The sequence below is a fragment of the Rhinatrema bivittatum genome, chromosome 5, assembly GCF_901001135.1.
Source record: "Rhinatrema bivittatum chromosome 5, aRhiBiv1.1, whole genome shotgun sequence".
Taxonomy (NCBI): Eukaryota; Metazoa; Chordata; class Amphibia; order Gymnophiona; family Rhinatrematidae; genus Rhinatrema; species Rhinatrema bivittatum.
Genome location: NC_042619.1, coordinates 73191383 through 73213983, shown reverse-complemented (window position 1 = coordinate 73213983; position 22601 = coordinate 73191383). Strand labels below are relative to the sequence as shown.

Genomic DNA, 22601 nt, shown 5'->3' with positions numbered 1-22601 from the left:
TTTCCAGCAGTTTCGGACTAGTGAGGACAGTGTCAAGATCAGCTCCCAGGGTCCTGGTTTGTCCTTGGCCTGGTTAAACCTACCGGTTCCTGGAACAACAATCTCTCTCTCTCCTGTGTGGTAGAGCATAAATTTAAATAAAATAGAAAGGGGAAAAGAGATTTCAAACAGGAAGCCAAAACAGTGTTGCAGCAGCCAGGCTCTGTTTCTTCCGGAGGTGGTGAGTAGTTGCGGATGTTTCCTGCATGGGCTAAGTGGTTGGGATTGTGGGAGAGGTGTTTTATTGCCAGCACTGCCAGTGGCAAGTAAAATTGCCTTAATTTGACTGATAGAGATTTAACTAGCAAAATGCCCCAGACTTAAAAATGAAAAGCACAAATGCCATGGCAGCCATGAATAGAGGCCATAGATGTGCAGCCTGTGGAACAAGACTGCTACTAACAGTGGCAGGCTTTCTCTGCCATATGTGTGATCAGGAAGCTGAGCAGCCTGCACAGGACCTTTCAGCCATGTTACCCTTGCACCAAATATGGGGATATCTCAGTGGTTAGTGTCTTCGGAAGTTGAAAGTCTCCAGATTCTGTAGGGCCTTATTCCCTCTCAACAGAAAAATTAGAAACCAGACCCTGGCCTGCCCTGGATATCGCCCCCTCGTGAATTCCTACAAGAATCCCTGCCTGTCCCACCAGGGTTATTCTCCTCAGAATTCTTCTGTTGCATAAGGCTTTGTGCTATGCAAAGCCTGACTCAGGGCTGGTTCCCATGCTGCCCAATCCTTCTTGTGCCTTTGACCAGAGAATACTGTCCCAAAAGCTCCCCAGATATCCAATGAAGAATTCAGGCTCCTCAGGTCGGATGGCGACACAGGAGTCAGTAGAGGGCTGCCTACTGGGAGAAGATTCTACTCAGTCTCTGCCGTCAGACTTTCCAGAGGAGGAAAAAGAAGACTCTGTGATAGTAAAGGTCTTCCGGAGGGAAGAACTGTCAGCCCTCATTTCAAATGTCATGACCGCTTTCAAGATCCCTGGATCCAAGGGGAAGGCCCAGATGAAAGGGGACCCGATCCTTCAAGGAATCCAGATGCCCCCTAAGTCCTTTCCTTTGCAACTAGCATTAAAAAGTATGGTCTTATCAGAATGGGATACCCCACAAGGGTGTTTGAAAGAGGGTAGATAATTGAGCAAGATCTACCTCTTGCCCTTAGAAGATAGAAATAGTCTACTTAGGATTCACAGGGTAGATGCCCCAATATCAGCGGTCACTCACAAGACAATGATTCCAGTCGAAGGTGGAATAGCCTTAAAAGAACCTCAGGATTGAAAGATCGAGACCATGATGAAGCAAGCCATTTCCACTAATTCCATGGCTTCCATCTGTAGGGGCTAATTGACATGGGCAGGAGTGCAATGCATCCAGCAACTACCTGAGAGCGAAGATACAGGAAACATTGCCTTTTTAACTGACATGTATGATCTCATAAGAATGGCCTCTTGAGCAGTAGCTTTGGGGGTGGCAGCCAGGAGATTGCTCTGGCTATGTAATTGGGTGACAGATGCCATGTGCAAGATTTGCCTTTGCAAACTCCCCTTTAAAAGGGGCTTACTTTTTGGTGAGGAATTTGAAAAACTGGTCAAGGACCTGGGAGAGTCCAAACCTCAGAGACTCCCAGAAGATAAACCCTGGCGTGGTGGTCAGAGCCTTCCAGCCTGTTGAAAGACATGGACCTAGAGCTCCCTCCTGGATCACTGTAATCACAGTCACCAATATGGTGGGCTGAGGACCCCATTTCTAAGGTCAGTGGTCAAAGTCAAGCAATATGGTTAATAAACAAATTAGAAAAAAGAGCTAGCCCATGGGCCCTACTATTTTTCCTGCCGCTTATCAAAGGGCAGGCAGTCAGGTTCCCAGTGGACAATACCACGGCAGTAGCATATGTGAACAAACAAAAAAGCACTCACAGTCAAGCACTAGCAGTGGAAGCAGGTGGGCAGAACTAAATCTAAGTTTCCTATCCACGACTCACATCGTGGGAATTGAGAACGTTCAAGCCAACTTTCTCAACCAAAATAGGCTGGATTCTGGAGAATGGGAACTCGATCAGGAAACGTTTCAGACAATAGTAAACCAGTGCTGGCTGTCAGCAATGGACTTGATGGCAATTCGAACAAATGACAAGATGGGACAGTATCTTCAGCTGGCAGAAGGAACCAGGCTTCAGTGGGAAATATGCCCTGATAAAGCCTTGGCCTAGCAACATATTTCTGTATGTCTTCCTACTTTGGCCCCTGATAGGCAGGACATTGAAGAGAGTGGAAGATCACCTTTCCCTGGTTTGTTTATTTATGATAGCGCCGGAATAACTGAAGAGACCATAGTACGCAGATCTAATAAGGTTACTAAATGAAACCCAGTTTCGCCTTCCTGGGACACGCGGATTGTTGTGGAAGGACCCATTTCCAATAGATTGAAGACCCATCTTCATTCTCGCTTAAGGCCTGGCCTTTGAAAGGATGTGCCTGCATAGAAAGGACTATTTCAAGATAGTTGTTTAAACCATGTTAAAAGAACAAAAGTCATCCACATCCCTAGCTTACATCTGTGTTTGGTACTTATTCAAAAGTTTTGACAAGCACTTATGGTCTCCCCTTGGAGAGTAGATATAGCATGCATTCTGAACGTTATCCAAAAAGGACTGAGCAAAGATTTGTCTCTTATCTCCATGAAACTGCAGGTCACAATCATATCCTGCAATAGAGAGCCAGTTAAGAGTTTGTAAGTAGCCACACATCCAGATATTGCCCACTTCCTCAGATGAGCTAAATGTATTTGGCCCGCTTTTAGGCCCTTGGTTTCACAGTGGGAACTTAATCTGGTTCTTAGGGCTCTAGTGAATCCTCACTTTGAGTCAATAAGACCATCATCTCTAAACAATCTTTCTTTAAATACAGCCTTTTTGGTGGCCATTTGTTCAGCTATGCATATCTTGGAAATACAAGCCTTATCATGCAGAGATCCTTATTTGGTATTTGCATCAGACTCTGTTACCTTCCGTCTGATCCCTTCCTTCTTGCTCAAGGTGATATCCCCATGCCACCTAAACCAAGCAGTATCCTTTCAGGCCTATAAGAAGGTTAAATCACAAAATAGAAACTCCAAGCTTCACCTACTACATGTCCGGTGCACACACTTAAGATACCTAAAGTTTACTAGCCCCTTTCAGAAGACTGATAAGACTGTTCATTCTCCATGGAGGCCAGCGGAAGGGAGAAATGGATTCTAAGGCCGCAATAACTAGATGGATTAAGGAGGCATATTTTTAAGCCTACCTGCTCAAAGGTAAGAAGGTGCCAGTCATGTTGCATGCACATTCTACCAGGGCACAGGCAGCATCCTGGGTAGAAGTATCGTCGGTGGACCTAGAGGACATTTGTAGGGTAGCCATTCTGTCATCCCTGGGTTCCTTTAGAAAGCATTACAGGCTGAACATAAAGGCCAAGGCAGACAAAGCCTTTGGAGAGGATATTCTTAGAGTAGCACTGTCTTCTTCCCACTGGGGGAAGTGTTAGCTTAGGTGTTTCCCATACATAAGGACTTTGAGTTTTGCTAGACCAGTCCAAGACCTGCCTGGGGATACCATGCTGCCAAAAACTTATGTGGGCCAGGAGCTATATGCTACTATGCATACCCTCTCTCCCCTTCAACCCATATTCTCCTGTAAGGGAGGGAAGGGTAGGAATTACATTTCCATCTATCCTTTTTCTTTGAAAAAAAATGAACAGGAAAATGTAGAAGGAAGGGGATTATAATAAAATTTAAACAAGATAGCACCTAGAGAAGATTACTTGGGCTCTTTCTGATTAGTCTCTCCCTCTTGATCATTTATGTCACAATTAATGTTTATGGATATTCATTCCAAATTAGGACTAGGGTAATTGTCCACTTTTTGCTTTGGCAGAAGATTACTGGCAACTGCCGAGAGTCACACCTCTCTTATAGCTACACGTGGTGTTACATGGGAAAACAGTGTGTCATCTGTCCCCAGCAGCAGTGGAGGGGGGAATTCCTATACATAAGGACTGGTCAAGCAGGACTCAGTGAAAGGAAATGAACAGGTAAGTTTAAATTTCATCTTTACATGCAGAACTCCTTTGAAAATCTCCCTACCTGTGCCTACAACATAGGCAGCCTTTTTTTTTTTTTAATTCTTTATTTATAGATTTTCAATTAACAAACAACAAAGATTGCATCAGAGAAAAATCAATTGGATATTTTACAAAGCAAAATCAAAAAGAGAAACATACACAGCAAAAGAAAAAAAAGATACATTGTAATTATCCAATCCAAATTATTTAAAGAAATACAAGGGGGGGGGGAGATGAAAAATCAAGGGGAGACAAGAAGGAAAAAAATGTAAAGAAAAGGCATTAACACAGCATTTCTAAACCAGCACACAATTTATAACACCTATTCATGGTTGGCATACGAGCTTCTGTAAAGAGACGTAACTGCTCAGGTTGAAAGAAAATAAAACATTTGTCACCCCTCTTAATAATACAGGGGTAACATAAAGTAAAGGAATACCCAAAAGAGATAACAACCTGCCTAAAGGAAAGAAACTCTCTTCTCTGCACTTGTGTAACCTGAGCTAAAGCAGGATAAATCCTCACTACTTGACCATAGTAGGATATCTGAAATTTCCTAAAAAAATTTACGCATGGCGTTTAAATCTGAAACTGAAATAAATGAAACTAACAAAGTATTTCTATCCAGAACTTCCAAAAGGAATTCTCTAAAAAGCTGGACAAATTTTCAGGTATTTGAACATCAGCAGCGGGTCCTGAGGAAGTTCTTTTAGGAAGAAAATAACAAAAAAATTTACAGAGGGAATATTTTCTTCAGAGAAACCTAGGACTTCTAACAGGAACTGCTTCAAAGTTAGAAAAGGATTTTTCACCAGCTATTTTTGGAAAATTCAGAATTCGCAGATTTAAATGTCTGGCATTATTTTCAAGAGCTTCCAAACGTCTAGAAAAAGCCAACTGCTCTTTAATAGTGGCTACATTTAGAGCTTGAATTGACTGAGACGGCTGAGGGGGGATATGATAGAGGTGTTTAAAATCATGAGAGGTCTAGAACTGGTAGATGTGAATCGGTTATTTACTCTTTCGGATAGTAGAAAGACTAGGGGGCACTCCATGAAGTTAGCATGTGGCACATTTAAAACTAATCGGAGAAAGTTCTTTTTTACTCAAAGCACAATTAAACTCTGGAATTTGTTGCCAGAGTTTGTGGTTAGTGCAGTTAGTATAGCTGTGTTTAAAAAAGAATTGGATAAGTTCTTGGAGGAGAAGTCCATTACCTGCTATTAATTAAGTTGACTTAGAAAATAGCCACTGCTAATACTAGCAATGGTAACATGGAATAGACTTAGTTTTTGGGTACTTGCCAGGTTCTTATGGCGATGGTTTGGGTACTTGCCAGGTTCTTATGGCGATGGAGAAGGTACAGAGAAGGGCTACCAAAATAAGGGGAATGGAACAGCTCCCCTATGAGGAAAGACTAAAGAGGTTAGGACTTTTCAGCTTGGAGAAGAGGCGGCTGAGGGGGGATATGATAGAGATGTTTAAAATTATGAGAGGTCTAGAACGGGTAGATGTGAATCGGTTATTTACTCTTTCCGATAGTAGAAAGACTAGGGGGCACTCCATGAAGTTAGCATGGGGCACATTTAAAACTAATCGGAGAAAGTTCTTTTTTACTCACCGCACAATTAAACTCTAGAATTTGTTGCCAGAGGATGTGGTTAGTGCAGTTAGTATAGCGGTGTTTAAAAAAGGATTGGATAAGTTCTTGGAGGAGAAGTCCATTACCTACTATTAAGTTCACTTAGAGAATAGCCACTGCCATTAGCAATGGTAACATGGAATAGACTTAGTTTTTGGGTACTTGCCAGGTTCTTATGGCCTAGATTGGCCACTGTTGGAGACAGGATGCTGGGCTTGATGGACCCTTGGTCTGACCCAGTATGGAAGTATTAAAAAAAAGAATCTTATTTTCAGGTTCCAAAATTCTGTTTGACGCAGCACTGACATTTTCTTGAACCTCCAGGATTTTTTGATGAGAATTAAATGAGAGAGAGTCCATTTTATTTTCCAAATGCCTTAAAGAAGCCCCAAAGCCAGCTACCAAGTCCCAAATTGCCTCTAAAGTGACCGCCTCTGGGCGAGATGGAATAACAGGGGACTTACCAACTTCGCTGGCAGGGATCTCCATATGCTGACCAAATGGCAAGCTCTCTGTCGGGCCCCCTTGATGGCAAATCTCCGAGTCGAGCCACTTCAGAATTTCCAACTCGAAGGCTCATCTCCGCTCCGGGTCCGGGCAGTGCTCCTGCAGTCAGTGAGGGGCGAGGAAGCACCTCATCCGTGTCATCGGTGGGCGCCTGAGAGATGGCCTTGCCGGGGTCATGCTGCGCCGGGGGTGGGCGTAGATATGGACTAAGGGAGGCCTCATTTGCCGGAGAACATGGCTCTCTCCCGCTATGACTCACATCAATCGCTTCTGCTCCCCCCGCTGCTGGGCAACATAGGCAGCCTTTGAAATGCATGCACCATGTATCCTATCTTGTGCAGATACCCCAGGTAGGACCTTTGTACTGCAAAAAGGATGTGCTTGTTGCAATATTTGCTATTAGTGGTTGATTATCTTTATTTTATCAAGAGAAGCAAAACCTATCTGTGTAACATAGAAACAGAGAATTGTCAGCAAAAAAAAGACCAAATGGTCCATCCAGTCTGCCCAACAAGTTTCTTATGCTAGTAACTGCCACTCCATGTAGGTTACTTCCATGCCTTATGTTAAGGTTAGTAATTCTTAAGTCAAAACCAAGCAACTGTGAAACCTATAACTAAATTACTGCTAGTAATATTTTTGTGTGTTGAGCATCTTTCCTGATAATTCAGACTGTAATGCTTGAACGTGCTTTGTTTTGGACTTGGCTATAGAAGCAGTCCTGTGTTTTATTCCTAATGTCAGCATAGCAGTACCCCAGACCATAAAAGTCAAGGCTTACTGTTGGCTGTTGTCTGAATCCAATTCCCATTCTTCCCCCCCCCCCTCCCCACCGTCAAAGTGGAGAACTATATTGCAGTTGTGTCAAAAACATCAAGGCAAATTGGTTAAGGATTGTGATCCCCCATGCCTTCTGTTAAGGGTAGTAACTGCTGCTCCATCTAGGTTACCTCCATGCGCACTTTTTTTTTTTTTTTCATTATCATCCACAAGCCTTTAGGGATTCATAGTGTTTATCCCATGCTCTTTTGAATTTGTTTACTGTTTTCGTCTTCACCACTTCTTCTGGAAGGGTATTCTAGGGATCCACCCCCTCTCCATGAAAAAATATTTCCTTATTTTGGTTCTGAGTCTTCCACCTTGGAATTTAATTTTATGACCCCTAGTTCTACTGTTTCCTTTCCAACAGAATAGGTTCGAAGTTCATGCATCATTAAAACCTTTTAGGTATCTGAAGCTCTGTATCATATCTCCCTTGAACCTTCTCTCTTCCAGAGTGTATATATATTCAGATCCTTCAGCCTCTCCTCATAAGTCTTCCAATACAGGCCTCGTACCATTTTGGTTGCCCTTTTCTGGACTGCCTCCATCCTGTCTATATTCTCCTTTTTGAGATATGGGCTCCAGTACTGAACACAGTACTCCAGATGAGGCCTCACCAAGGATCCGTACAAGGGCATCTCCATCTCCTTTTTCTTACTGGTTATTCCTCTCTCTGTGCATCCCAGCATTCTTCTGGCTTTAGCTATCGCCTTGTCACATTGCTTCACCATCTTCAAATCACCAGACACTATCACCTGAAGTTCCCGCTCCCAGTCCGTGCACATTAGCCTTTCACCTATATCACATACAGCTCTTTTAGATTACTGCACCCGAAATGTAGTCTCACAAAAACCCTGTCTTCGGCTGTTCTTCGATGCAAAAGTTCTTGATACTATAATTCATGTGTTTTTAGCAAACAGATTAGATCATTGCAACTTTATTTAGGGCTTGCCAAAAATTAGCTTTAAACAACTGAATATGCTGCAAGGCTGCTGATGGGGGGAAAAACAGAGTGATCATATTGCATAAGCTTCATTGGCTGCCCATTGCAGCCAGGTCCCATTTCAAGGTTCTTTCCTTGATCTATAGCTATATTAAGGAGTTCCAAAGTTTCTTGCTGATGGCAATCTTATATGCCTTCTAAAGTTTTACATTCTTCACAGCAAGAACTAGTGATGATACCTTCTCCTTCATTTGCCCATCTTAGGCCTAGGTTTACGCCTGCAATAAGAAAAAGGGGCATGGCTATGATAATTTCAGAGATACCGCACTGTTCACTATCTTAGCGCTTCGGACAAGTAGTTTATCGCAACTGGGGGGAAGGGGAGAGAGAGACTCTTTATAAGGCTTTCATAGCCGTCAACTATTTATATCACTATAGGAGGGCCAGCTAGTAACCCGAGGTGAGGATTTGGTGGTGGTCCCTTCCCCTTTGCATGCGCATGGCCCATGGATTTTCCACCATGCGCATACCGGTGCGCGCATGGTAGAAAATTGGCACGTCTGTGTGTGTAAGCCGGGAAGCGCACACATGCACGTGCAAAGTGGAAAATCTACCCCTTAACTTGCAGAAAAAAATTAAAAGATTGGCTTTACGAAGAAGTCTTGAGACTTCTGTTCTTATGAGATTAAGGGCTGAGTAAAAAAAAAATGTATTTGGTAGATTGTTAAATGGGGGTCATTGGATGATGGTGATATTTAGATAAAGGGATTGACGTTGGACAGGAGTGGGAGAAATGGGTTAGAAGAGGGTTGAAGTTTTATTGTTGCAATTTTGTATGTTTGGATCATTTTATTGTACTCTGCTGCAATATTTTCATATGAAATGAATGACAGATAATCAAATTTTATTAAATAAATAAAATAATTGTTTAACTGCCGTGGCCAATGGATGCCAAAATACTGGATTACTCTCTGTATTGGTCTTCTAGAGAGTCTGAGTAAGTTGAGTGATATAGGGATATAGTGAGGAGACTTCTGGACTGTAGTGGTCAGAGGGTAAAACCGATATGGTATTTTGTTTTTCCTATACATTAATACTGTGGAAGCCCATGAGTGATTTTGAATCATCAGTTGTTTCTTTTGTGCTGAATAGAAGTTACTCTTCTTAAAGTTAGGCAAAGAAGTAAAAAGGTCTAATATATGGTATAAAGAATTTCTAGAGCATTTGTGATATATTTTTTAATTTTTTTATGAACTTCCTATCCACAGCTCTAACATCCTTAAAACACAGAAGAGTGAAACATTATGGCTATGAATTTCGTTATGATGACAACAATGTAGATAAAGAGAATCCCTTGCCTGGAGGTATGAACTTTCGTTAATGTTTTTTTAATTTTTTTCAAGGAAAGAAAGATAGTGTAGTGACAGATACGAGTGACATTATCTGATGGCCCTTACATTGACAGCATGCTCAGAGGCCAATGTACTAAAGTGTTATGTGCTTTGCAAAAGTGTTAATATGCAAAACAAATGTTAAATAAGACATGCTATTCTTTTTGTGAAATTTCCCATGTGGTGTTTGCCATTTTTTCACACATTATTTAACTATGGCAAAACTAGGTAATGAGTTGCATAATTAAGAAGAGCAGCTTCTTACTTATCTTTGCATATCTAAATAACACTTGAAAAATGTGTGAATTTCAAAACAGAACCATTATTTCCTGAAACCTTAACTAAATCTGATTCCTGCATATGCATAAAAGTGGAAAAAGGGCTTTGCCCATCAAATAAAACATCTTTCAATCTCATTAGGGGTTGGAAAGCAGTCTTTAACTAGGGACTGCCATGCATGTGGCTTCATTATTCTGCTCATCCTAGAAGAAAGAAAAATTGTTTACTTGTAATGGGTGTTCTCCAAGGATAGCTGGATAAACAGCCACATAAATCTCTCCCCTTCCTTTATGTTAGCAAAATTATAGCCTTTGCTACCTATCATTGCAACAACTTAAGAAATTCCAGAGATTCAAGTCCCTCCCTCAAATCCATCACCCTTAAAATATCAAACGCCAACAATAAGACTTCTGCTAATAGTTTTTGGTGTCTGATCAATGTCACAAACTTCCATAGAGATGTATGTTGGTTAGATTCCTTTGTAAAAGTTATTGCTAGATAATTACAAGCTTTGCAAGGGGACTGGTCAACTGTCCATCAAAGCTAAGGACAATGCCAACATGGAAAATTTGGTGCCCATTTCTTATTTCCCTGCACATGTGTGAAGGAGACTAATGCGTGCGTTTGTTTTTTTTTTCATTTTTAGAAGCACTTTGAATTGTTTTACCTTATAAGATGAATAGGAGAACATTGCAGCTCATTAAAATCTTTAGCTCTGACCAATAACTCTATGCTAGGTGTCAGAACAAGTTAGATATCTCATAATCAATTACATTTCCTCAATTTCTCCTCTCCAGTTTTATAATGTATTTTTAATGAACAGTGGATAGCATGGAACTTTGAGAAAAATTACTGGTGATCAAGAAAATATATTTCTTAGGTTTTTTTTTTTAAGTTTTTTAAAATTAATTTAAACTTGGAGAGGTACAAATTAAGCGAGCGGGAAAGTTACCCGGATATTTAGTGGCACTTATCCGGTATGTCACTGAATATACTTGGTTAAAGTTACTTAGATAACTTTAGGACAGGTATTTTTCTGACCAGACTTTCCAAGCTAAAATGTAACCATGCCCTTGGAATACATCTATCACCACCTCCTTTTTATCCAGCTAAATTTTGTCTGGGTAATGAATTACCCAGATTAAATGTATCCAAAATGCAGAGGGACATATTCAAATCTTGGGTTTGTTTGTTTGTTTGTTTATTTATTTATTTAAATGCTTTTAAAATATACCGACATTCATAGGACATATGCCGGTTCACAATCAACATTGGAAAGCGAGAAGGAGAAGTTACAAATAACAGGGAGGGGGGAAGTGGAGCAGGAATGGAAAAAGGAGAGGATGGGGGCCAGGTGACAGCAAGCGCAGAAGTTGCGGGAAGGAGAGAGGTAGTAAAGTGCTAGGAGAGAGAGAAATTGATAGGAACTGTGTTAAATAACAGAGTATAAAAATTAACAAATTTACAAAATCAGCAATTCCATACGTTGCATCAACGGATTAAAGGGGTAGGGGGAGGGGGATGAGGCAGTAGTAGGGGGGTTTAGGTCTGGTTGGAGAGGGTATGCTTGAAGGAAGAGCCAGGTTTTGATGCCTTTTTTGAAGTTGGGTAAGGATGGTTCAAGGCGGAGAGACGTGGGTAGAGAATTCCAGAGGGAGGGGCCGGCTATGGTAAAGGCTCTCTCTCTAGTAGTGGAGTGGTGTGCTATTTTGAGGGGTGGGATGTGTAAAGTGCCCGCCGTAGAGGCTCTGGATGGACGATTGGATGTGCGGAAACGTGGTGTTTCCTTGAGCCATTCGTGGTCGTTTTTGTGAAGCACATTATGGAGTATTGTGAGGGTTTTGTATTTTATACGGAATGGGATGGGGAGCCAATGCAGTTCTTTTAAAATGGGTGTGATGTGTTCTCTTTTACGAGTGTCAGTGATGATTCGTGCCATGGAGTTCTGCAGGATTTGTAGAGGTTTGATTGTGGAGTAGGGCAGGCCTAGGAGGAGTGAATTGCAGTAGTCCACTTTTGATAGGATTGTGGACTGCAAGACCAGGCGAAAATCTTGAAGGTGGAGAAGGGGTTTGAGTTTTTTGAGGATGTGGAGTTTGTAGAAGCCGGCTTTTAGAAGGGATTTGATGTGTGGTTGGAAATTAAGGTGTTTATCTAATACAACACCTAGGTCTCTTACCGATGGCAGGAGGGGGAGGGTTGTGGGGGGTGTTTTAGTAGTGACCTGTGAGGTGAACTCGGGTTTGTTGGAGATGAGGATGATTTCAGTTTTTGCTGTGTTAAGAGCGAGTTGGAGGCTGTCTAAGAGAGAGTTAATGGAGGCAAGATAGGATTCCCAGAAGTTCAGAGTTTCTTGGAGGGTTTTTTGCATGAGGATGAGGATCTGGACATCGTCGGCGTACATGAAAAAATTAAGACCAAGGTTAGAAAGGAGATAGCAGAGGGGGAGGAGATATATGTTAAAGAGGGTGGAGGATAAGGAGGATCCTTGGGGGACGCCCTGGAGGAGGGGTATGCGTGGGGACTCGGAGTTGTCAATGTTGACCAGGTATTCTCTATGGGTGAGATATGAGGTAAACCATGATAGTACAGTGCCAGAGATGCCGATTTCTGATAGCCGGGATAGAAGTATTTGGTGGTTGACAGTGTCGAATGCAGCAGAGATATCTAGTATAGCGAGTAAGTATGAGGTTCCTTGGTCCATGCCTATATGTATGGTGTTGGTGACTGCAAGAAGGAGGTTTTCCGTATTGCGACCTTTACGGAAGCCGAATTGTGCAGGATGTTGTGGTTTTCGAGGTAGTCAGATAGCTGGGTATTGACAACCTTTTCAAGTATTTTGGATACAAAAGGGAGGTTGGATATGGGCCGATAGTTAGCGGGGTCTTTGGGGTCTAAGGTGGTTTTTTTTAGGAGGGGCTTGACGATTGCAAGTTTGAGGGGGTCTGGGACCTTGCCAAATGTAAGCGAGCAGTTGATCAAGTCAGCTAGGAGTCTGGAAATGGATGTGGGAGAGGATAGGAGGGTCTTAGAGGGGATGGTGTCAGCAGAATGGGAAGCGGGTTTCATTCTTTTTAGTATGGTTTCAATTTCAAGGGTAGATGTGTGTTCGAACGTTTGCAAATTGTTTCCAGATGTTTTGGTAGGCAGGGGGAAAGTGGTTGGGGGCTTGGTGGAAAAGCGAAGGAGAATGTTGTCAATTTTATTCTTGAAGAAATTAGCAATTTCTGTGCACTTCTCTTTGGCGTTTTCTTCTGGGGAGATGGGGCGTGGGGGGGCAGTAAGATTAGCAACAAATGTGAAAAGGGCATTAGCATCGAATTGATAGTTGTGGATTTTGGCTGCGTAGAAGTCTTTTTTGGCTTGGTTGGTGGCTTGCCGGTAGTGGTGTAAGGAGTGTTTGTATGCTGACTGGTGTGTGGGAGAGGGGTTTTTGCGCCAGGTGCGTTCTTTTGCTCTAAGGTCCTGTTTGATAGTTTTGAGTTCTTTGGTGTACCATGGCTTTTTGTCTGTGATGGATAAGGGTATTTTTTTGTGTATCATGGGGCAGGTTTCCTCCGCTATCTTGGCATTGATGTTATTCCAAGATTGCAAAGCTGTGTTCGGGTTGGAAAGGTCCAGGGATTTGTTTGCTTTCTCGAAGGCACGGGAGATGTCTTCCGATGAGCAGTGTTTGCGGAAGGCAATGGTCTTGCTGGTGGCCTGAGTTTTATCTCTAGAGTGAGAGGATGAGGAGGGGGCGTTGTTGTGGAGGTGGGCATTAATGATGAAATGATCAGACCAATGATCAGACCAAGGGTTTTGTCAAAAGACAAATCCTTTATCAACCTCAGAATTTATAAAATAAGCTGTACCTTGAGTATTGTGTGGCCACATCTCAAAAAAGATATAGTGGAATTAGAAAAGGTTCCAAGAAGGGCAACCAAACCAAAATGATAAAGGGGATGGAATGATTCTCCTATGAGGAAAGGCTAATCAGGTTAGAACTCTTCTGCTTGGGGAAGAGACTGTTGAGGGGAGATATAATAGAGGTCTATAAAATCATGAGTGGAATGGAATGAGTAAATTTTAACCGTTTGTTTGTTTGTTTTTTATTTATTTATTTATTTAAAGGCTTTTCTATACCGACCATTAGTGGGTACATCATGTCTGTTTACATCAAACATTAGATGGAAAATACAATGAATAGGGACAGGGGAGGGGATAATGAAAGTACAACTAGAAAAAAACTAAAACAGGTTAGCAGGAAGGGAGGAACTGGAGAGTTAAACAATCAAAGTAATAACATGGAGGGCATAAGTTCGTAGAAATATGGCTGGATGTGCATGGAGTTAGTCTGGGTAGGCCTGGTGGAAGAGCCAGGTCTTAAGTTTTTTCTTGAATTTGAAAGAGCAGGGTTCAAGGCGGAGATTTGTGGGAAGTGCATTCCAGCAGGTGAGGCCAGCTATCGATAGGGCACGGTCCCTTGTAGAGGTGAGGCGAGCATTCTTGATGGATGGGATGTGCAGGGTGCCTTTAAGAGTTGCTCTGGTGGGGCGGGTGGAGTGTATGAATCTGATGGGTTCATTGAGCCAACTGGAGTTGTGTTTATAGATGGATTTGTGGATGATAGTAAGGGTCTTGTAGAGGATGCGAGAAGGGATAGGGAGTCAGTGAAGTTCTTTAAGGATAGGGGTTATGTGGTCAGATTTCCGGGCATTCATGATGGTTCTAGCAACAGCATTCTGTAGCATTTGGAGCAGTTTGATGGTGGCAAAGGGTAGGCCTAGATATAAAGAGTTACAGTAGTCGAGTTTAGATGAGAGGGTTGCTTGAATGACTGTGGGTAAAGATTCAGATGGACTGAATCAAATCACGGTGAACCTAGAAGATGTGGTAGGCCTGATTGACAAACTGAAGAGTAGTAAATCACCTGGACCGGATGGTATACACCCCAGAGTTCTGAAGGAACTAAAAAATGAAATTTCAGACCTATTAGTAAAAATTTGTAACTTATCATTAAAATCATCCATTGTACCTGAAGACTGGAGGATAGCAAATGTAACCCCAATATTTAAAAAGGGCTCCAGGGGTGATCCGGGAAACTACAGACCGGTTAGCCTCACTTCAGTGCCAGGAAAAATAGTGGAAAGTGTTCTAAACATCAAAATCATAGAACATATAGAAAGACATGGTTTAATGGAACAAAGTCAGCATGGCTTTACCCAAGGCAAGTCTTGCCTCACAAATCTGCTTCACTTTTTTGAAGGAGTTAATAAACATGTGGATAAAGGTGAACCGGTAGATATAGTATACTTGGATTTTCAGAAGGCGTTTGACAAAGTTCCTCATGAGAGGCTTCTAGGAAAAGTAAAAAGTCATGGGATAGGTGGCGATGTCCTTTCGTGGATTGCAAACTGGCTAAAAGACAGGAAACAGAGAGTAGGATTAAATGGACAATTTTCTCAGTGGAAGGGAGTGGACAGTGGAGTGCCTCAGGGATCTGTATTGGGACCCTTACTTTTCAATATATTTATAAATGATCTGGAAAGAAATACGACGAGTGAGATAATCAAATTTGCAGATGACACAAAATTGTTCAGAGTAGTTAAATCACAAGCAGATTGTGATAAATTGCAGGAAGACCTTGTGAGGCTGGAAAATTGGGCATCCAAATGGCAGATGAAATTTAATGTGGATAAGTGCAAGGTAATGCATATAGGGAAAAATAACCCATGCTATAATTACACAATGTTAGGTTCCATATTAGGTGCTACAACCCAAGAAAGAGATCTAGGTGTCATAGTGGATAACTCATTGAAATCGTCGGTTCAGTGTGCTGCGGCAGTCAAAAAAGCAAACAGAATGTTGGGAATTATTAGAAAGGGAATGGTGAATAAAACGGAAAATGTCATAATGCCTCTGTATCGCTCCATGGTGAGACCGCACCTTGAATACTGTGTACAATTCTGGTCGCCACATCTCAAAAAAGATATTATTGCGATGGAGAAGGTACAGAGAAGGGCTACCAAAATGATAAGGGGAATGGAACAGCTTCCCTACGAGGAACGACTAAAGAGGTTAGAACTTTTCAGCTTAGAGAGGAGACGACTGAGGGGGGGATATGATAGAGGTGTTTAAAATCATGAGAGGTCTAGAACGGGTAGATGTGAATCGGTTATTTACTCTTTCGGATAGTAGAAAGACTAGGGGGCACTCCATGAAGTTAGCATGGGGCACATTTAAAACTAATCGGAGAAAGTTCTTTTTTACTCAACGCACAATTAAACTCTGGAATTTGTTACCAGGGGATGTGGTCAGTGCAGTTAGTATAGCTGTGTTTAAAAAAGGATTGGATAAGTTCTTGGAGGAGAAGTCCATTACCTGCTATTAAGTTCACTTAGAGAATAGCCACTGCCATTAGCAATGGTTACATGGAATAGACTTAGTTTTTGGATACTTGCCAGGTTCCTATGACCTGGATTGGCCACTGTTGGAAACAGGATGCTGGGCTTGATGGACCCTTGGTCTGACCCAGTATGGCATTTTCTTATGTTCTTATGTTCTTATGGGTATGGAGTAAAGGTTTGAGTTTTTTTATAACATTGAGCTTATAGAAGCCCTCTTTAAGGACCGAATTGATGTGTTTTTTTTAGGTCTAGGTGCTGATCAATTAGAACACCAAGATTTCGTACAGGAAGCTGTGAAGCAAAGGAGCTGTAGGCTGGGTCGCTTGGTAGAGGGGGCTTGAAAGAATGGTGGTTGGAGATGAGGAGCAGTTCTGTCTTGGAGGAGTTTACTTTTTACTCTTTCGAAAAGTACAAAGACCAGGGGATACATAATGAAGTTACATTTAAGACAAATAGGAGAAAACATTATTTTATGGCACACATAAGCTCTGGAATTTGTTGTCAGACAATCAGGGCCAGTGCTAATATTTCTGCTGCCTTGTGCAAAAAATAGCTGTGTTGCCCCCATCCACATTCTCTTGTTTGTTTTTTTTTAATTTTGTTTTTTTTTAACACAAAATTTTTGTTTCCCTGTATGTACCCAGATCAGTCCAGACAGCTGGGTTTTGCCTCCCCTCCAGCAGATGGAGACAGACAAGTTTTTGACTGACACTTGCCAGTTAAATTGAGGTGCTACCTGCAGTCTGCCAGTATTTCTCTGTCTCCAGCAGATGGTGGAAGTGCAAATCCCAACAATTTGAGTTTAAAAAAAAAAAGAAAATAGGAAATTCTTGGACCTCTGACGTCTACAGCCTCCCAGAGGGTTGCTAGGTCCCGGAGGGACCATCCCCTCTGATAGTTGAGGCATCATGGCAGAGGGTCAGAGACCTTGCCGCTCGACCCCATTCAAGCAGCCGCCAGGGTTGACACCGGGAAGCCCAGTTCACTCACCCTGCCAGGGGACGGTAGGGACATGCAGCTGGGAACTTGATAAAGGGTGTTGGGGGGCGGAAAGATTTTTTCTCTGGTTTGCAGGTAGGCTCAGCACAGACCGCCTCTTGTTTTCCATTGGCTCCCCTGCTCTTTTTGGCGCTGCTTTCTTTGGTCCAGGGTTTCAGACCATGCTGCATGGTGCAGTCTGTGCTGTCTGCGGGGCCGCATACTCTCTGCTTTCGCATGACGGCTTTGCGCAGATTGCCTCCCCAGCAGGGAGGGACTCTCCGGAGCGGCTGTTAGGGGATGCCTTCTTCGCGCCAGGAGCCTCGTAGGCTCGCTTCGGCACATAAGCCCTCAGGAGACCCGTTCCCGCTTAGCACAGGAGCAGAGGCTGTTTTGGCTGTGTTCACGCGGCCTGGGGATTCCCCCCCTTGTTGACACCGCAGCTTCAGGGCTCTGGAACAGACCTTCCTCTGAGGAAGGCACAGAGAAGGGCTCCTCCTCCTCCTCCTCTGTTTCTGCTGATTTTGTGCGCTTTCTCAGCAGAGTATTTAAGCCTGGGCAATCATCCAGGTACTGCGGCCATAAAGGGGTTTCCCAGGACCACAAGTGCCCGTGGCGGGAAGAAGTGGCCCCAGTGGCTCCCACAAGGCTTGGGGCCCCGGAAGAGTTGGGGGGGGCTTCCAAAGGGGATTGGCCAGTTTGTTCTGGATCCTCTGCTACCGCCTGAGCATCGGCTCCATTGGGAGGGTCTCCCGATTGTTGCGTTCGTGCTTCTTCTCGCCCCTCGCTCCAGCCTCTTTACCTGGGATGCGACTCTCTTCGGCTCTGACGGACAGTGCAGCCACGGCTTCTCTCCGCCTCTTGGTTCTGGTTCCCCCGGGCTGGCCTGACACTACGGATCCACCATGTTCCCGATGGTGTAGGGGCGCATGCGCGTGCTCCAGACTTTGTGCCAGCGGGGGCACGAGCCTCGGGGGCATCCCCCCGTAGTGACGTCATCCATTTGCACTTTGGAAGGTCTTTGTTTGCTGGCCTCTGGCGAGTTAGCAAGGAACTCCAACGGGACTTGCTTCGGCAGTCCACGATATGTGCAACAACGATCCGAGTCAGCCGGGGAACCCGTTCCCACTGCTTGGCCTTTTCAAACTTACCAGGAGTACCCGCTCCATGGGGGCTCCACTCTCTCTTCTTGATTTCAGATTGCCAGAACGCTCAGAAGACTCCTCATTCCTGGAAGCGATCGCGGACGTGAACACAGTGAGTTCTATTTCATTGGAATCAGTACTCGCTCCACAAGGGCCTACATTCCTATTGCTCTGAAGACTCCCTTCCGTCCAAGACTTTGTCGCAGGTACAGAGATCAAGAGTTACATTGGCAAGATTACAGATAGGAACCGGTACTCGCTCCACGAGGGCCCACGTTCCTAGAATCTAATTACAGACTCTCTTCTACTTTAGAAGGCATTTCATATACGGCAATTGTGAGTTCTTATTACAGACTGTTTGTGGGAACCAGTGCTCACCTACGGCTCCTGTTCCTGAAAGTACTGAAGACTCTCTGTGGCATAGAGACCATTGCAGACATCTACTATTGTGAGTGTATCATCTTGTATCCAGTATACCCTATCTACTCACTACTTCTAGTCTCTCTCTACAGCTCAGCGACCCAGAGATTATATTCCAGTATCAGAAGGACTTCAGCCTTGCCGGACACAGCGACTCACTACTGCCACCTCTGGTGGTCCAGCTTCCAGTCTAATAAAGAGCTATTGTGTTTATCTCATATTCTAGCTTAACTGGTGGTTCCTCTCAGGATCTCCTCCTGGGGGCACTGTCATCTACCATCGGCCCAGAGATTCACCATTTCCTCTAAGTGGTCATTCCTTTCACTACTGTCACCTTGTGGGAGCCAACTACTACAGACCACTGACTCCGCTCACGGAAGTATTATATAGACAGCTACTCCTCTTTCTCTGAGACTTGCCAGCAGCTTATATATATATACAGATTGCTACTCAGTTGGGGGGGAGGGGGGAGAATGATAGATTGCTATCTCAATAGCGAAGTACTATATACCTAATGCCAACTCCTCTTCCTTGGAGAGTTGATCTGTAACAGATTGCTACTTCTTAGCAGATTGATACACCTTGCTACTTCCTTTCCCTCCAGGAGTATCTAACAGCAGTTCACTAACAGAATTACAGATAGCTAACTCCTCCCCTCTGGAGGAGCAGGTCATGTCATATCCCTACTCCTTCCCCTTTCAGAAGCAAAGCAAAGCAAAGCAGAACAGCTTGCCAACTCCGCCCTCCTGGCGAAGTGAGCGACAGCAGATTACTAACTCCTCCCCTTTGGAGAAGGAGAGCGTAACACTGATATGGGAGACCAGGATCCAGACCAGTCTCACCTGGATGCGTCAGGGCTTGCAGGGGGTAACCCCAGGGTGATTTGCTTGTTTCACACTGAAGAACTAGCCACCCTAATTCCCGCCGTGCTTGAGGAGTTAAGTATTGAGGCCCCGCAAGAGAGCTCGATGCTAGGGGGCCGTGGATCCGGTGATGTTGGGGCTTAGGGGCCCCACTGCGGCTTTCCCCTTTCATATGTCAGTCAGTGCCCTGCTCTTCAGGGAGTGGGACGCTCCAGATGCCGGTTTGAAAATGAGCAGGGCCATGGAAAAGTTATAACCACTTCTGGATGAGGTGCTGGATCTTCTCAAGATACTGAAGGTGGATGCAGCTGTGTCAGTGACTATCCCTGTCACTGGTTCTGCGGCGCTCAAGGACCTTCAGGATAGGAAGCTAGAAGTTCACTTCAAAAAGATTTTCAAGGTCTCTGCTCTGGGGCCCCAGGCTGCTATGTGTAGCAGTTTTATGTTGCTGGCAACCCTTCGTTGGATGCAGCAGCTCCAGATGGATAAGGCCGTCTCGGAAGTGGAGTCCCTCCAGGCAGAGCGGCTAGAGGCCGTGGTGGCCTATACTGCGGATGCATTGTACGATCTGTTGCGGACCCTCTAGTAGAACCATGATGTCCACTGTTTCTGCTCGCAGATTCCTTTGGTTGAGGAATTGGGCGGCAGAAATCTCCAAATCGCAGCTGGGCGTCTCTGCCTTTTAAGTCAAGCTGCTGTTTGTGAATGAATTGGAGGAGATGATTAAATCCTTGGGGGAGAACAAAATTCACAGGTTGCCTGAAGATAAGCCCAAGACGAGGCATTCCTTTACCTCTCATCCTCTGTTTCGGGAAAATTGTAGGTTTTGGGCCTCTAGATCGTCTGGTTCTTCTTCTAGCCAACTGCCAGGCACGCAGCACTCTTGGGGTCAGCCCTTTTGAGGTCACCTGCCTGGCAGAGAAGATTACTGCAGGATGCATGGTTCTCTTAATCCTTTTCTGCTGCTGCCACCCGGTGCCATGCTCCTTGGGGGAGGACAGGAGACTCTGCAGTGTCATAGAAGTCCTTCGTATGGCTCCTCCTCATGTGCCGGCTGGCCTGCAGTAATCAACAATGGTGTTCGCAGTTCCAGTATGCTCATCTTGCGATGCACGAGATGAGTGTAGAGGAAGTGCTAACACTGCCAGCTGCACATGGGGAGGAGCTGCAAAATGAGCTCCCTCTTCTTCCGACACTGGTGGGATGGGGTCCATCAGCAGCCATATGGATCTCTTGCTGCTCATTTTGGTAGGCCCCACTCCCAGGTGTGCCGCCCCGCATAATTGCATGGTTTGCACATCTGGTAGACCAGGACTGCAGAGAATGTGGTAAAAACTGGTAAAAAAAAGATTTGGGTAAGTTCCTGGAAGAAAAGTCCATAAACCAATATTAAGGTGGAGTTGGGTAAATCCATTGCTTATCCCTGGGATATGTAGCATGGAATCTACCAACCTTTTGGGATCTCACCAGTACTTGTTGCCTGGATTAGCCACTTTGGAAACAGGATACCGAGCTTGATGGACCTTTGGTCTGACCCAAGATGGCAAAACTTATGTTCATTTTGTAGCTATAGAATAATATGTTTAACAGTTTATGATTTTATTATTTTAATATTATGATTTTAAGGTGTTTTCTTAAGATATGTGTTATTTATTTGGGGCTTTTAGTTCATTTTTAACTTTATGTACATGTATTATATGTTATTATGGATGTTAACTTGTAAACTGCTTAGGAGTTATTGATTTGCGATTATAGAAACCTCAAAAATAAATAAAATAAATATTGATAAGGGCATTTTTATCACTATGATGCAGTGATATGTTGTTGCTTTTCATAAAATTGTCTTGTCAAACAGAAATAGTTAAAGATTGATGTAGATCACAAAAATACTGGGATAAGGAAAAAAATATTCTAAAATCTAATCACATAGTGGCTGATATTAAAAAAAAAAAAAAAAAGTAGGTACTGAGTTGTGGTTTTTGGTTTTTTTTTTACTCAAAATAGGCACCCAAAACTTTAGACACCTAGTGCTGGAAATTAGCGCTGAGCATCTAACTTCGCTCCTCTAACTTTTGGGATCCTAAATTTAGGGGTCTTGTGAAAATAGGTTCCTACATTTAGGGACTTAGGGAAAATTTTCAATGGTCCCGATCTAGGTGTCTAACGCCTTAAATTAGGCATCTCGTTCTTTTGACCATTGGCCTCAGAGTAATCCATTTTGTGTCATTATTGTAATTCCAGGCTTGTTTAGTTTAAAATATATTGTTTGCATGACTGCTAAAGGTGATTATATGAAGTTTAATTAATTTTTAATAGGTCTTCCTGAAATCTGTAACACTGTACTGGAGAAGTGCTTGAATCAAGGCTTTGCTAAATCTAAACCAGATCAGCTGACAATAAACCAGTATGAACCAGGACAAGGTAAGTAAATAACTAGGAGTAACATAGTTGACTGCTAGGTTTTAAAATTATATATATAACTTAGGGTTTGTTGTGAGATATGCAACCAATGGCACCTAAACAGTATATGTGTGTGTAAATATATATATTAGGGGGGTCAATATTTTCCACTACCTAGCCGGATAATTAGGAACTTATCCAGCTAAGTGGCTGCCGCTGAATATCCTGCTATGTTCAGCAGCCATCACTTAGCCAGTTAAGTACTTATATTCAGTCTTAGCCAGTTAAGTTAACCGAATAAGGTAGACTTGCTGAATAGCAGGTCTAAAGTTATCCGGATATTACTTATCCTGTTGCCCTTCTGGAGGAAGTGGTGAAGACTAAAATTGTGAAGGATTTCAAAGAGGCATGGGATAAACACTGTGGATCCATAAAGGCTAGAGGATGGGAATGAAGAGAAGAGCCATGGGGGTGGCTTGCTGGAATGGTGGCTACTACCTGATGATTACTACCCTTACTCAATAAGCCTTCACATGGTTAATGCAACTCCAACATTGCTCTCTGCTTCGGCAAGGAGAAATGTGGAAAAGAGGATTTGCATTCAAACAACAACCAAGGACTGAACTACACATTCTGGGTAAATAAATAAGCGTGGGGATAGCTTGCTTATTGCGGCAGTT

At 43.4% G+C, this 22601-nt stretch overlaps 1 protein-coding gene across 1 annotated transcript in view; it reads left to right on the top strand.

Moving 5' to 3' along the window:
• The window catches only part of ALKBH8 (alkB homolog 8, tRNA methyltransferase), a 164925-nt gene that overhangs the window by 30976 nt on the left and 111348 nt on the right, over positions 1–22601 (top strand). Inside the window, exons 5-6 of the mRNA XM_029602449.1 lie at positions 9325–9420; positions 21838–21942. Coding sequence (XP_029458309.1) covers positions 9325–9420; positions 21838–21942 — 201 coding nt within the window. The remainder of the gene's footprint in view (positions 1–9324; positions 9421–21837; positions 21943–22601) is intronic.